The sequence below is a fragment of the Sinocyclocheilus grahami genome, unplaced genomic scaffold (genome assembly GCF_001515645.1).
Source record: "Sinocyclocheilus grahami isolate Dianchi unplaced genomic scaffold, SAMN03320097.WGS_v1.1 scaffold176.1, whole genome shotgun sequence".
In the NCBI taxonomy this organism is placed as follows: domain Eukaryota; kingdom Metazoa; phylum Chordata; class Actinopteri; order Cypriniformes; family Cyprinidae; genus Sinocyclocheilus; species Sinocyclocheilus grahami.
The window spans coordinates 1,023,166-1,040,477 of NW_015505355.1; the positions used below are offsets into that span (position 1 = coordinate 1,023,166).

At 36.5% G+C, this 17,312-nt stretch overlaps 1 protein-coding gene across 1 annotated transcript in view; it reads left to right on the forward strand.

The window, feature by feature from the left end:
• Positions 1 to 17,312, forward strand: part of rock1 (Rho-associated, coiled-coil containing protein kinase 1) — a 73,811-nt gene that overhangs the window by 10,132 nt on the left and 46,367 nt on the right. The window contains exons 2-3 of the mRNA XM_016283610.1: positions 13,544 to 13,625; positions 15,817 to 15,917. Of these exons, the coding sequence (XP_016139096.1) occupies positions 13,544 to 13,625; positions 15,817 to 15,917 (183 nt within the window). The remainder of the gene's footprint in view (positions 1 to 13,543; positions 13,626 to 15,816; positions 15,918 to 17,312) is intronic.

The window sequence follows — 17,312 nt, forward strand, 5'->3', positions numbered from 1 at the left end:
TGGCAGAGTCTTAACTTTTATAAAGAATATCTCTTTGGATTTGAGACTTTAGTCTTTGCAACTTTACAGATCTTCTTTATGCACCAAGAGCTTGTAACACTCCAAAGAGAAAGGACAAATTGAAATCGCATCATATGACCCCTTTAATAGGCATGTGATTTTCACCCAACTGTTTTGATTCATTTAACATAACCGATTGTTTATGTGACCATTTGTCAAAACCGGTTTACGTGTTTTAGGCCGTTCAACTGCTGGAACAGGCAGCTGAGCATCCATAAGATCAAAATATATTTCATTTCTTACAAAAATGCATTCTGTGTCCTCCTGTCCTTGCGAGGCAAGACAAGCCTCCATGAGAACGCAAGTCACAAATTGTCAAGAACACCAAGCATGCTAACTGGTGCGATAACAGGGCCCTTTCCTGACACGAGCTTAGGCTGGGGATGAATGGTAATTATGATCTTTGGAGATGAGCTCCCAGGCCTCTGAACACAAGAGTGTTGTTTTTGCCCTTCAGAAGCAGTGGTTGATCAGTGAATGGAGTCCTTTGCTCACCCCTCCCTCCAGCATCCTGCGGCTGCCCTACCCACCTCTTAATAAAATCCCCCGCTAATCAAAAAACCTCTTGTCTTGGACCCACAGGGGGCCCCTGAGTGTGTGTGTGTTACAGTGCAATGCTTTATGGCCCATGTATATTCTTGTGGTTTGAGGTACAGATTTGCAGTTTGGAAAAAAAAATAGGTTGGTGAATTATGAATAGCAGGATTTGATCCCAGACTTAAACCAAATTTAAGTCATTTGGAAAAATAAACATAGTATGAAACACTAACTAAATGGACCATTGGATGTCTAGAGCGGATGATTATCTTTAGACCGTTTATTAAAAATGTAAGTTATTGTTTTTAGCACTAGCCTTGCAATCCCACATGAAATTGAAAGTCAAGACAATCCTTATATTTATTATTATTAATATTGTTTTATGAAAATATCCAAGGAATGAACCGTGTGTAAAAAAGTACTGTGACCCTATCACAACTGACATGGACCAGAACAGTGACTGTTTAAATAAACACACACCCGTTTTTGTTGATGTTGTTCTTTTAAGGAGGACTTGTGCTCACTAGTGATATTATAAGGTCATGTATTATCTGCAAAAAATAGATACTCTTTAAATACTCTATAGTTGACTTAATTTAATGACTTTTCCTTTAAACATAAATAAGCATCTGCATCAGTTAAAGGCAGTATAAAACTGCCTATTATTTGTGTTATACTACCTCACTGTTTAAATACTGTACAATTTGAATAATATAATACAGTAATGGAAATTATGGGAGTAGTAGTAATGGACGTTTAATTTGACAAATTTGAAACAAATGTTTACAATTTACTGCTATTTTACATTAGGCCTATTTCTGAAAGTAATAATAAAATGCGACTTATATGCAACTCAAAAACACAATTTTATTTTATTTTTGTTTTATATGTAACATATTTTTAACGATGCAGCAAACATTTACAAATATTTTTGAAAAAATTATTACTTTTCAGTATATTTAACTGATTGTGTTAATCGTCAAAATTCTAACTGTTGGTTAACCAGTTAATATAAGCATTCTTAACTATTAGCAGATTTTATTTTATGAATATATTTTGCATTTTTATGCACACCATAGTTTGAGTGTGTTAAAGGTTTCATGGAAATTTCAGGGGTTGTTCTGCTGTTGAACACAAAAGATTTCTTTTGAAGAATGATGGAAACCAAACAGTTGATGGTACCCATTGACTTCCATTGAGAAAAATTCAATGGCTACTGTCAACTCTTTGGTACCAACATTCTTCAAAATATCTTCTTTTGTACTCAACAGAAGAAGAAAAAACTCCCACAGGTTTGGAACAGCTTGAGGATGAGTAAATGATGACTGAATTTAAGACACAGTCGTAACATAATGACTATGTTTATGCAACCGGCTCCTGTTTCAGAAAAAGGGGGCGACTAGATTCTGGTTCTGAAGCTCAACAAGTACTCCTTAGACCAGGCCTTTACCACACAACAGATCTGGATTAGTGGTTTAGTTGTCCCATATGTCACGTGTCACTTCTGGAAAACTCTGTTTAAGCCTTACATGGTCGTGCCATTCTGTTATAAATGATTCATATAAAAACTCCACTTTGTACTGTAATATCCGGTTGATAATTAGGTTGTAATACTAATCTAATATATATATATATATGTATGTTTGAAATGACAAAGCGTGGCACTACCTTTGCACCTCTCACTAGCAGATTTGTTTCCTCGCCCTGAGGTTGTGTTAACTGAATAAAGACTTCCGGGCTTTCTCATGTTTTGTCACGTAAGAGAAACTCCCTTCTGTGGTTTTGTTGGTTCTTGCTCAAGTAGTAGGTGCTTGAGAGGGGAGTAAGGCAGTTTCTTAATTCCAAGAAAGCAAAGAACAGTCTTGGATTCTCGCGGAGGCTGGTCTTGCCAGATTACCTTGAGAGAATGAACTCTAAGCTTCTATCAAGTCTGTATTCGATGCATCCAAAACGCATCCGGGTAATTTCAAGTATCCTCTGTCCTTGAGTATTTGAATTGAACTTCATCGGATGATGACGTTGAATGAGTACAAGGATGCAAGATTGCATAAGAATGCATGTTGAGAAACAGTCTCAGCTGTGATGCTGTCCCCTGCACGTGTGCAGCGAAGCACAGCTAACGCATGCAGTGTATTTGAGACTGTTGAAGTGGTTTAGGCGTGATTTTTATGGCAGGTAGGTGAAGCGAAATAGTTTCTTTCTATTCTTAAGAAAAGATTGTTTCAAAATCTTTTATCATCCACTTTCAAACTAGGTTTTTACATTGTCTTGTGAATGGTGGCTCCATTCCGTTTAGCATCCTGAGTGAACGTCCCGTAATGCAGCACTTACATGGTGTAAATATAAAACAAATTCACTTGTTAAATATCTTTGCAGAAAAGATGCATGAAGTATGAAAGCACATATTGTACAAACTTGTCTTAAACGTATTCTATATGTTCACAAATAATATGAAAAATTGCACAAAAAATCAAGTCAAGGCAATTAAAAAAATCCGCAATGACTAAAAGTATAACACCAGCAGACTATTATTAACATTAGATGTTTTGTAAAAAATAAATAAATACCAGCAACTTTCAGCTTGTCAGCGTCATGCAAACATTAAAGGGATCATGAACTGAGAAATCAAAATTCCCTTAACCTTTTGACATATAAAAGTTCATTGTACTATAAAAACATCCTGTAAGTTTCAGAACTCAAAACTTTCTTGTTAGTCTAAAAACAGCTTGAAGCCAGTCTGGTTACGTGGTCACTATTGCTTTGTCTGTTAAATGGATCATTAGATATGTACGGAGTATTTATGTGTTTTTAACCTAAATCACAGCAGCGTTTGACCGTTGCGCTTGTGTCTCTTGCAGATTTTCGTGCATGAAACTGCATTCTTAAAACATGCCACTCTAATTAAACGAAGTTGAACTCTCATCTGGTAACCTTGTGCTGTTCCCATCCCTCTGCCCACGTCGCATCTTTGTCAATGCAAAAGCGCCTAGCGATGTTTTGTACGTTACGCTCCTTCATAGAGCATGTCTTATGTGAGCAGTTAATCATTATTTTCTCTCAGCTGTTATCATTGGCGTATTGTCAGTGTGTGTAATTGTAACGTTTGCCAATATTTTTATTCAAAATCTTGATTCCTCGATTGAAAAAAAATAAAATCGTGGCAAAACATTAAATTCTAATTAATCGATAAAATCGAAAGAAAATCGCCCAGCCCTAACCATGTCAGAATTTTTTGCTGCTATGCATTACAGTAATACTGTGCTGTTGTGGCACCGTTAACTGTATTTGTGTAACAGTGTTGTGGGTGGTTGGCAGGGCTTTGCTCTGTGCATCCGTTAATAACTGGTCTCAGTTCCTTCCTTCAATGTTCCTCATCTGCTTGGACATGCAGGATCTCCTCTGGCAGACCATCACAACATAGGTTTATTTTTCTTGGTGCTAAGAACACCCTGCAAAGTTTCGTATCGGTTTGAGGCAGGTAATTTTGTTACAGCATGAAAATGTTTTTAAAAATGTACGTGAAAGAGGGTGGAAAGAGTTCAAGGATATATTTAAATGGGGTTTGATTCGATTTAAGGATGCGGCTATATTCCGTCATTTAGCAGATGCTCTTATCCAAAGAACTTAGAAATGAGGAGCTTCTCAAGCATTTTATCGTAGCGGAGCTGAAAAATATTTATAATACTTTTACCCTCCAAGAGTAAGCTTCAAATAAATATTTTAACGTGCGTGAATAAATCCAACCACCCATATAGATTTAAATGGCACTTTCCATAATCTGTGACCGACAGAGGAGCACCTTGGCGGCAGGGATTCAAAACTTTAACAAGACTCAAATTGACACAAGTAGAGTGAAAGACTGGATTTTTTTCGATCAGGTGGGGTACAAGTGATTTCAAAACATTTCAGCCGGTTTATATATATCGTATTTATCTCGTATAAGATGCATTTGGTTGAGTTGCGCTGCAGTAAAGCGCTTCATTGTAGTACTACGGTGATTATCTCTTCAGCGCGCAGGACAAACAACAATGCAGAATATTAATAACTATGACTGGGACTCTCATATACATAACAATTATAATGAGAACACCATTATAATAAAACACTGTGAATTTTTTGTGTTTATTTGCCATGTTTCTGCATGTTGTTGCGTGAAGAATGCATCCACAAAAGGAGTTCATTCAGAGCCGCGCAGACACGTTCATGTGCATTCGGGGCATTTCGTGTAGATAGCCTATAAGTCGTAATATTAACGTTATGTTGTATAAATAACGATACGTATTCTATATGATAAATAATTAGTTAAATCCCATTGATTACAAATCTGCTGCGTCACTCAACTGGTCATCTTAAGCGCGCACAGCTCAAAACAGAAACGCAGAACATTAATAACTACTGTCATATACATAACGTTATAATGAGAGCACTGTTGTAAAAAATGTTGTGCATTCTTAGGGTTTCGCTGACGTTTGATGTTAACTATCTTTTAATCAAAACATTATTTACCCCGTTTGTATCTGCGAGGCGTCCGTTACACATTTTCCCTGTGTGTTAACATAATTATGGCTGTCGAATGTCTGACTTGACTCTTGGTAATGTATTTTGCCCCGCCACCAAACATATGATTCGACTATCAGTCAAATACAACTTGATTGAAAATTATGCAATTAGGTTGAGAAAAATGTTGAAGATTTATGTTGCATTAGTTCATTTTAACAAAGCCAATTTGAACAAGCTGCACAATCTTTTAAAAATTTTTTTATTGCAGCTCTCTCTCTCTCTCTCTCTCTCTCTCTCTCTCTCTCTCTCTCTCTCTCTGTTCCTAAGCTGTGTGTGAATTTTTAATTTTCTTAATTTTTTAGGAAAATATTGCATTGAGTTGGTTATATATTGGATATTTTTACCTTTTTTATGTATAGTCACCAAACTCTGTATTATTTCCTAGCCATCGCCAATATATGAGGCGATATGAAAAATCCATTTGCATTTTAGTGTCTTTAATGTTTTTGGCATCATGTCCACCAAGTTTGGTGTCTAAGAGGAGGAGTTTTTTTTTTTAAATACTCCTCCCTAGGAAGTTTACCACATGCAATGAAAGTGTAACTCAAATCAGTGAGCTCATGCTGAACGAAAGTGTTTTGAGCAGATTTCTTCTGCTGACTGACTCATTTAAACTCTTCTGAGTGGCCGTTGCCTTCATGTGCTGAATGCTGTATTGTAAGCTACAGATGCGATGGGAGTAAATATAAATAAATATGATGCTGTAATCAGCACTTTTCAAGATTGGGTAATCTTGATTACACATACACATTCACCAGCCACTTTCAATTGGGGAAAGAATTGAGTCAGTTGTATTACAATTTCAGTATTTGGGTAATTGTGACCGCACTAGTCAAATCTGTAATTGCTGAGGTTTCTAGAGACATGTAAAAAAGAACAGAAACTGGGTCTGTTTGTTTTTACTCTCTGTATAATGGCCTTGGATTTTGGACCGTTTTTAGAAACTTTTCCTCTGATGTGCTCTTTACAGACCTGCTGTTTTCTGTTCCTTTTGTTGTTCTTGTAATGTCTCAATCGCTGTTGAAGGGTGTTAATTAGAAATAAGGCCCTGTTCACTTTCTGACTGTGGTCTTGGCTGTTTTCTCCTCCACTTTGTTGGGAGCTTGTTTGGCTACATTCTTAAAATAGCGCTCTGACGTGTACAGTCCTGCTGCGGAATGCGACTGTGGCCATCCAGAATTCTCTGTGGCAGGATGTTATGCAAACATACGTTACTGAATGGGGAGGTTTGTTATTATCTCAGAGTTCGCACGGGGTTTGGAAAGTTGGGAAAATGATAGATTTGAACAATTATATTTTCAAAACTTAAAATGTTTAAGTTTTTTTTTCATATGCATAGTGTGAATTTAAAGGTGCAGTGTGTAAAGTTTAGCGGCATCTAGCGGTGAGGTTGCAAATTGCAACTAACGGCTCAGTCCCCCGCTCACCCCTCCCTTTAGAGAAGCTACGGTGGCCGATACAGGACTAAGATGTCGTCAGTAAAGACGGCAGAGAGCAATGAGATTTCTTTACAAAGGTAAATTAAGGGATTATATTTACTTAATTATTTAATAAATCGATGTAATTGCAAATATTAATGTACTTGTTCATCATTGTGTCAGTGTTTTATTCGCAAGAACAACAAAGTGACGAAACACGCTGTGTAGAGCAGTTTGTCCGTTTAGGGCTACTGTAGAAACATGGTGGCGACTTCCATGTAAGGGGACCCGCAGTGTATGTAGATATAAATTGTTCAATCTAAGGTAATAAAAACACAACGGTTCATTAAGTAAGGTCTTTATACACCTCTGAAACATAGTTATGTACCGTATTGGCCCGAATATAAGACGACCCCCCTTTTTCCAGATGTACCTTTTGGAAAAAGTCTTTTTAAAAACCTATGCTCAGTAAAACACATTTTGTTTTCAATTAATTTCATATTGCCTAATTTTCCTATTTTAATTTTTGTTTTGAAAGTATGGTACAAACTGGTCAAATGTACCAACAATCACATTTAAAAAAATATACACTTTTTTTTTATATACCATAAAAAAAAAACAGGTAGCCCATCTGAATTAGGACATTTAGGCTGTCCATCTAATAGTAGCCTACCACAATCTTATTAACAGTAGAAGTTACATCTTACTGTAGTCTTCAAAACTGGGTACCGTCTTACGTTTTAAAATCACAAAGAGTTTGGTCCCATCAGGCTAACGTGACAGTCACAACTCATGCAGCTGTAAGTTTTCTACATATACATGCAAGTTGGGTCACCTTTATTTATATAGCGCTTTATACAATACATATTGTTTTAAAGCTTCTCAGTGATGAACAGGAAAATAACAGAATCAGTGACGCAAACTTCGTTAAATATGAGACTAATTCAAATTCTGCTGTAAAGCAGCTCTAAAAGGACTGGGCCTTATTCATGAAATTGCAGGGCTCCAGACTAACTATTTTTACTAGGAGCACTATAGCCCCTGACTGAAAATTTTTAAGGGCACAAGCAGAAAATTTAGGGGCACACCTTAAATCGACCTGAAATGCAATCGTTCACATATTTTAAAATTAGTGCAATTTCAGTGGAGTGAAACTATTTAATCTTTTAATGAACTGCCAGAGCACATTAGCAGCGCAGACAGCAAGCCAGATAAGTTTAACCTCAATTTCTTAAAGATTACCTATCTGTTTGGGCACTTCTTAAATATTGTTATTAGAGCCCGACCGATATGGGTTTTTTTGGGGGCCGATACCGATATATCGGCCGATATTCTTTGTGTAGGCTATATTATAGTGAGTGAAGTGAAAGTGACATGTGGCCAATTATGGTGACCCATACTCAGAATTAGTGCTCTGCATTTATCCCATCCAAAGTGCACACACACACCGTGAACACACACCCGGAGCAGTGATATAGTACAGTATAGTCAAAAGTTTGGACACACTTCCTATTCGTGTGTCCAAACTTTTGACTGGTACTGTATAATTTGAAGCAGCGGACTCCGGTTAAGTTTGAGCACTTTTCAAGATTGGGTAATCTTGATTACACATACACATTCACCAGCCACTTTCAATTGGGGAAAGAATTGAGTCAGTTGTATTACAATTTCAGTATTTGGGTAATTGTGACCGCACTAGTCAAATCTGTAATTGCTGAGGTTTCTAGAGACATGTAAAAAAGAACAGAAACTGGGTCTGTTTGTTTTTACTCTCTGTATAATGGCCTTGGATTTTGGACCGTTTTTAGAAACTTTTCCTCTGATGTGCTCTTTACAGACCTGCTGTTTTCTGTTCCTTTTGTTGTTCTTGTAATGTCTCAATCGCTGTTGAAGGGTGTTAATTAGAAATAAGGCCCTGTTCACTTTCTGACTGTGGTCTTGGCTGTTTTCTCCTCCACTTTGTTGGGAGCTTGTTTGGCTACATTCTTAAAATAGCGCTCTGACGTGTACAGTCCTGCTGCGGAATGCGACTGTGGCCATCCAGAATTCTCTGTGGCAGGATGTTATGCAAACATACGTTACTGAATGGGGAGGTTTGATATTATCTCAGAGTTCGCACGGGGTTTGGAAAGTTGGGAAAACGATAGATTTGAACAATTATATTTTCAAAACTTAAAATGTTTAAGTTTTTTTTTCATATGCATAGTGTGAATTTAAAGGTGCAGTGTGTAAAGTTTAGCGGCATCTAGCGGTGAGGTTGCAAATTGCAACTAACGGCTCAGTCCCCCGCTCACCCCTCCCTTTAGAGAAGCTACGGTGGCCGATACAGGACTAAGATGTCGTCAGTAAAGACGGCAGAGAGCAATGAGATTTCTTTACAAAGGTAAATTAAGGGATTATATTTACTTAATTATTTAATAAATCGATGTAATTGCAAATATTAATGTACTTGTTCATCATTGTGTCAGTGTTTTATTCGCAAGAACAACAAAGTGACGAAACACGCTGTGTAGAGCAGTTTGTCCGTTTAGGGCTACTGTAGAAACATGGTGGCGACTTCCATGTAAGGGGACCCGCAGTGTATGTAGATATAAATTGTTCAATCTAAGGTAATAAAAACACAACGGTTCATTAAGTAAGGTCTTTATACACCTCTGAAACATAGTTATGTACCGTATTGGCCCGAATATAAGACGACCCCCCTTTTTCCAGATGTACCTTTTGGAAAAAGTCTTTTTAAAAACCTATGCTCAGTAAAACACATTTTGTTTTCAATTAATTTCATATTGCCTAATGTTTCTTCTGCTGACTGACTCATTTAAACTCTTCTGAGTGGCCGTTGCCTTCATGTGCTGAATGCTGTATTGTAAGCAACGGATGCGATGGGAGTAAATATAAATAAATATGATGCTGAAATCAGCACTTTTCAAGATTGGGTAATCTTGATTACACATACACATTCACCAGCCACTTTCAATTGGGGAAAGAACAGGTAGCCCATCTGAATTAGGACATTTAGGCTGTCCATCTAATAGTAGCCTACCACAATCTTATTAACAGTAGAAGTTACATCTTACTGTAGTCTTCAAAACTGGGTACCGTCTTACGTTTTAAAATCACAAAGAGTTTGGTCCCATCAGGCTAACGTGACAGTCACAACTCATGCAGCTGTAAGCTTTTCTGCTTCTGTTGGATTTACTCGCGATCTTTACAACACGCATTACATTACGTATTTCATGGCACACTTGTTTTATGCGTATTTGGCGCCACCTATTGTTGTGGGTGTATTATTGACATGTCAAAGTCTAGACCCTGAATATAAGACGACCAGGCTAACGTGACAGTCACAACTCATGCAGCTGTAAGGTTTTCTGCTTCTGTTGTATTTACTCGCGATCTTTACAACACGCATTACATTACGTATTTCATGGCACACTTGTTTTATGCGTATTTGTCGCCACCTATTGTTGTGGGTGTATTATTGACATGTCAAAGTCTAGACCCTGAATATAAGACGACCGCATCTTTTCAGATGTATTTTCAAGAAAAAAACATTCTTGTATTCGGGTCAATACGGTATATTATATTGCATTTCTGTCAATAGATCGATGTAAATATTACACATTGCACCTTTAAAAAGAAAAATAATATTACTAACGAAAAATAATAGGGATACACGATATTGGATTTTTGCCGATATCCGATATGCCGATATTTTTAACTCATTTTGGCCAATGACGATACTGATTTATTTCCCTTTGTTTGGAAACAACACCAAGTCTCTCCTGTGTGGAAATTATAAGCTAACTATTTTTAATTTTGGTTAGTTTTTAACAAAAACATATGTTAGAATTAAATAAGTTCTTTTATAATAACAGTACGTTGAAGATTTGAAAATAACTATAAATAAACTATATATCAGTTGCTGCATTTTTAACCTTAACATTTTATTTTAAGATTTAACATTTGTAGGTGGTCTAAAGCAAAAAAGTTGTAAAAATTCTGAAAATCTTTTCGAGATCATAATTTGTTTAAAAAATAGAAAATATTACACATTAACGAATAAATCCGTATATAGAATTATTAATTTACAAGTGTCATGTTTGTGATTTTTTTTTAATTGTGTAAGCTATAGCTTCTGACCTTTAAATCAAAACACACTCATGATTTTATTATTTACTGCTTTATTTAATCAGAAACACAGTCTAAATGTTATTTGTGTATTTTACTTTCGTTTAATTAGAAGTAGGCCAACAGCTCCCCCTACGGAATTAAAACTCCTTACTGAGCGGGCATTAGGACCCGGGGGAGGCTGCCGCTGCACGTGCTATTACTGTTTACTCTATATCATACACCGAACGCGTCATTCTGTACATGCATTCCCAGTTTAAATGCAGCGATCCAAAACAGTGAATCTAATCACCATTCAGGCAAAACTTTGCTTCAAGAATGAACCACACTGCTGACGTGATCTAATTGCTAGCACACCCTGAGCACATGTGAGTTAATGAATTCCTCTTATCGGCAAGACATATCGGCATATTTTTTTCATATCGGGCCGATGCCGATATTTACATTTAAAGCCATTATCGGCCGATTCTGATATCGGTCCAATAATATCGTGCATCCCTAAAAAATAACCTTTAACAAACATCAAATGGAGAATCTCTTGCACTTTGCAAGTCTCATTGTGTCGATGTTGCGAAATCACATAGAAGAACACGTGATACATTACCACTTGAAAAAATTGCATCTGCACATCCTGTTTTAATCTGCAATTTAATGAAGCACTGAATTGTTCATGTCACCGTTTTAATGACAGCTCGTAATAAGAGGAGATTTCTAAACTATGGCGAGGAGGAACAACACAGAATCTATAGCTTAGAATGCAAAAACAAGACATTGGTGTAGGGCTCGCAAGATTAACTCAAATAAAACCAAATCACGGTATGGCTTAGTGTGATTATCAAATCACAAAGGCTGCAATTTAATTAAAGAAATGCATGCGCTGCATGTTTCAGAGTGAAGCGTGACACTGTGGTGTTACACGTGAGGAGGTGTTTGCAGCTTTGTTCACAGTAAATGCTGCTCCACACAAACTCTATCCTATACTTGTAATGAGAAGGACTTATCAACAAAAGAGAAGCTTTAAAGGGATAGTTTACCCAAAACTGAAAATTCTGTCATCATTTACTCACCATCAAGTTGTTCCAAATACTGTATGTATGACTGACTTCCAGCTGGTGAACACAAAAGATGATATTTTGAAGAATGTTGGTAACCTATTGACTTACATAGTATGGAAAAAAAAAATACTATGGAAGTCAATGGCTCCCAACATGCTTCAAAATATCATATAGTCTTACGAGTTTAAAACAACTTGAGGGTGAGTAAATGACGACAACATTTTCTTTTCGGATGAACTGTCCCTTTAAGAGATTCCTGCAGATTTCAGTCAGAATAAAAATGTGAAGGTTTATCTTTGAAAATGAAGAAATTAAGCCATAAATAATGTAATCTAAGCCACTATTATTATTATTGTATACATTTTTGTATTTGTTTTTTGCTTTTTGTTTTACATTTTTATATTTTTTAATAATAATAATAATTTAATATTATTATTATTATTATTATTTGACTAGCCATATTAATATATAATCACAAAATGTTGGTCAAATTGCTTAGCCCTACAAACAAGCACAGCAAATCTGGAATTCTTCTTTCCTTAAAAAAAAACAAAAAAACTTAACTTGCAATTTTTATCAGAAAAGCCCTACATTGAGCCCTACAATCTGAGAAACTAAATGAATATAAGTGGGGTTAGGAGGGTCATTTGCAATTTCTCAAACATGTCTGGGTGGACACATGGTTACATGTGGTTTGGCTAATAAAGTTCTGTAAAATTTATGAAAATGTAAAAATAATATATATATATTTTAAATACAGTATCCTGAAAAAGGAAAAATGTCAGCTTTACATCACAGAAATGTGACATTTTAAAATACATTAAAATAGAAAACAGTTATTTTAAATTGTAATATTTCACAGTGTTACTGTTTTTACTTTTTGATCAAATAAATGCAACCTTGTTGACCATAAAAAGGCTTCTTTCAAAAACCAATAAGAAACAAAAAAATTATTATTCCAAACTTTTGACTAGTCGTGTATATAAATGCCCATCAACTGTTCACAGTTAAGAAACTGCAGACCGATGGAACCAGGTTAGCAGTGGCATAAGTGACATCAACAGGGTTAATCTTAATCTACTGTAATCCTGGATCTCTAAATCAAGTGTGCCGTGTGCTCAGTCAAACTCTCAGCTTCAGGCTACATGGCTTTTTATTGTTTTAACATATTCCTTCAGGTTCGTGAAGTCAATAATGATTGGTTTGTTTTTTACAAAGTGAGTGACATACTCATTGCCGGCTTGCGCATTGCTAAACCAATGATAAACCGGGAAAGAGAAGTCCGTTTGCTTCTCCTACTCAGTCTAACAGGCGGCTTTCTGTTCACATGTACATTTCAGTTCTTTCTTTTTTAATACATTTGCATTGGTAATTGATCACAGATCTGGTTTTGCTTCGTCAGTATGGGGTATGGAGCATTAATGACTGTGAAAAATAATAATTTACAGCATTTCAGCACAAGGCTGCAACTTAAAATGATCTCGCACATGTTGTTTTTGAACAATCGGTCAGTGTATGATTGTGCAGATGACTTTTTTCTAGATGGATAGATAAATGAAAGCAACTACACTGGATTTTAACAGAGAACACTGCAAATTCATTCATTTTAGTTTGGATGGTTGCAGTGAAGTTGTGCATTTTTTTGCTGATCGTGCAAGAATATTTGTTTCCTAGTATGTAAAAATTATGACTAATGATGACAATGTAGTACAAGTACTGGTCAGAAGATACAAAATTCACATTTCATTGAAGTAATATTTGTTTTTGTTTTCTTATTTCCAGGACAGTCTGGATGCTCTGGTTTATGACCTTGATTTTCCAGCCCTGAGGAAAAACAAAAGCATCGATAACTTCTTAAATAGATGTAAGTATTTTGTCTGGAGCTCATTCAGAATTGCGAGTCTAAAGAGTTTCAAGCTGCTTTGCTGTGAATGGGGATTGGTTTTGGGTCAGTACATTCAGTCAGACGCTATTTTGTCTCCAAGTATTCACTTAACAAAAGGGCGCTTGGCACTGCATGGTGGAGACTCGCGTCATATTCTCTCAATGGAGGCATATCATTGTATGATTTATGTGATTTTCACACAGCACCCAAAGTTGGACTGTAACTTATAACTACACTAGACATGAACAACATTGCCAGTTGAGCTATTACTATTAGAAGAGACCAGTCAGGTGATAAAACGTGCAAAATTTAGCATAGACTTGAACTAAATTAGGGACCTGAGCCACGTGGGATCTAGAATATCATAGATAAATTGGGAGGATTCTTAGGACTCGGGCCAGTTTTGTCATCATGACATTTTAAGGTGGTGTATAATTTTGTCATTATGGCATATGTTTTGCATATGTTTTTCATACAATTCAAGCAGCCACAATTATATTTGCATTACACTGTTTAGACATTTTGAATGTCTAATAACTCCATTCTTAAACCTAATCAATATAAACCACGTAACAGACATGCAGTCACAATAATTTATTCAAAAATTAAAAATATCTAAGGAACAGACCCAAAACTGGTAAACGGTATTGTTAAATGCATTAAATGCCAAATGGCTTTCATCTTGTGACAGATTGTGACATACTAAAGTTCGGATTTATCTTTTCATTGAGAGTGTTCACAAAGCGAAAAGGTTTTTAGCAATTAAGTTTCACTCTGTTCCTCACAAAAGGAAGAATGCACCACTCGTCGTATAGTGTTTTTTTGGCCAGTTTTTGCTATTATATTACTGTGATTGTGCTACTATCTTCATAATGTAATGATCCATAGTGAAAACAATCACCAATCGTTTCATTCTGGTTTGGGTGTAGATTAATGTCTAAACAGATCTCAGATCAGAGTCATGTGAATGTAAACAGACAAATCAAATATGTTCAGAAGATTGAATCCATGTATGAAGCCTTGCAGTCTATAAACAGCCGAAAATAGGCCTGTGTGCTACAATTAAATCCTGGTAAATGTTATATTGCTGTCAATGCTTTGGAACTAATGCTGAGCAAAATATTGAACATACATAATCAACAATCATGTTCCCATGATTTTGTTTAGTATACTTAGTTAGCTACATTATGAATAGCACAATTATTTAATGCCAATATATTTTTTAAACAGCATGTCATTTTATGTTTTCCTCCTTACTTTGCAGTTTGCAAGTGTGAGGGCATTAAAACAGAAAACAAAAGCAATACACATTGTGTTTTCAGTATCTAAGATTGTTTTAAGTACCTGAAAGTTTTCCTGAAAGAGAAGCAAGCAATATTTTTTCCCTAGACAGCAGCAGGTCAAAGCTTCATTCACATGCATAAATCTATTTTGACACACAAGATGTTTTGTCCCCTCCGTTTACAAGCCATAACCAACTGTTTACATGAATTTTGCAAATGCATTTAGTCGCACACATGCAGTCACGCACAGCTACACACACGTGCAAGCGTGCAATTGCCCTGTTTGCTGCAACATTGCCAGCCTTTAACTAATCGTTATAAAATGAACGAGAACATCTGAGAATCAATGTTTTTGTGCTTATGGAAATTAATGTTCATCTGATTGCCATTTCAGAGCAAATACTTAAATAGCAAGTTATTTAGCAGCAAAATGCTAATGAATATTGAGAAATGAGTGATTTGCAACTTGGCACCACTCTAGTTCTCCATGACATGAAATACAACTGTTTTCTTTCCGCGAACTGTTTTGCTAACTGTCCAGCATAGCAAATAACCATAAATCCTTCTCTAATGTTTCTGCGAATACTGTGGGATTTCTCATAACTGAAATTCAGTTCAATCTCTCTTGATCAGCAAAGACCAAATCTGGCTGAATGTTATCTGTCCCCTTGGGAAGCAGAGCTGTGTTAGATAAAGCCTTTAGGGCCCTCAGTGGTACACATATTCATCTAAACGGGAGTCTCCCGCAGCGAGGTTGTCTAAGGCTACGTTCACACAGTCAGTTGACAACTGCGTTTAGTTACAGGCGTGAGTCTCTCTCTAAACTGCAAATTATTAAACCAAGCACACTAAGGGTGATATTGTGCATATGTTTTTTTGGTTTCTAGATAAGGACACAATCAGCAAAATTCGGAAGCTTCGCATGAAAGCAGATGACTATGAAGTGGTAAAGGTCATAGGACGAGGTGCATTTGGAGAAGTACAGCTGGTAAGTGTATTGAGTATTGTTGTCATTTATGCTGCTGTTACTTATATATATATATATATATATATACATACACACACCATCACCTAATGTTGGGACCAATTCTTACTATTATCTAACTAATAATTACAACTTTTACCTCAAAAACCTCCTAATTTGCTGCTTATTAATAGTTAGTAAGGTAGTTGTTAAGTTTAGGTATAGGGTTGAGTTAAAGGCACAATATGTATTTTTTTGCCGCTAAATGGCGCATATTCAAAATAAACAAAGAGACAAAGGCGTAGTTTGATGAGGCTGTGACTGAGTGTGGAATCATGGGAGTTGTGGTCTTCATCCCCACAGCTGATGCAATCCAACGGGACTCGGGCAGAAATCATGTTCATGGATGAGCTAATGATTTATTAACGTAGTAGAATGAAGCAGGGTGAGGCTGAAAGCCGTCGAAGCGAAACGAGGCGCTGAACGAGTGCGACACACGGCTGGAAAGCAGCAGAGCTTTATTATGCTTCCGCTGCTTCCGGTCGTGAGTATGTGGGGTAAAGCAGCGCTGTTTTATCATACTAGATACATTTGAACGTTCTATTATAATGCTACTCTGTGTGGTCGTCACCGGTCTATTAAAACACAACATATTCAAGCGTCTTTGGTGTTTCTCTGTTTTCTATAAAACAACTGCACGATTAATCGAATGCGATTGTCATGCGCATTTTGTTAGTAAAACCGGTTCTGTGATCAGCAGTAAATCATCATCACGTGCTTTCAGACGGAGCAGCATTTACTACACAGAGCAGTAGTTCACTGACAAGTTACGCAAAAAAAATCGCAGACGATTTTATTGCGCGATTATGAAATTGAAGAAATCGTTGGTGATAATGACAGCTGTTTGCGTAGCTTCTCAGTGAACTACGGCTCTGTGAAGTAAATGCTGCTCCATCTGAAAGCATGTGAAAATACCACATTTAATAACATTTTTACTCCAAACTCACATAACGCCAGTCGAGTGTTTGAAATAAATCCTTCTGTGAGATGATGTGGCTTCTTACACAGAATAAGGCACGCATTATATTTCATAGTATTTAAGCAGTGATAAAGGCATTGCATTATAAACATACTTTATTTTAATGAAAATTATAATAATAAGAACTCAGATAAACCGTATATTGCCGTAATCGTGTGTTTATTAGTCATGTTGAATCAATGAAAGCAGTTGAATCTTCTGTTTATTTTCTGGGTTTCTTCTGCGAGGCGTATTTGGAGTTTAAGCGCGAGAGTGCCCGCTGGCCTTTGGATGGAGATTTACTGCTGATCACAGAACCGTGCTTCACTGAAAGATACGCATGACAATCGCAGCTTCTGTCGAATCACGATCTCGATTCCATTTCGATTTATCGTGCAGCC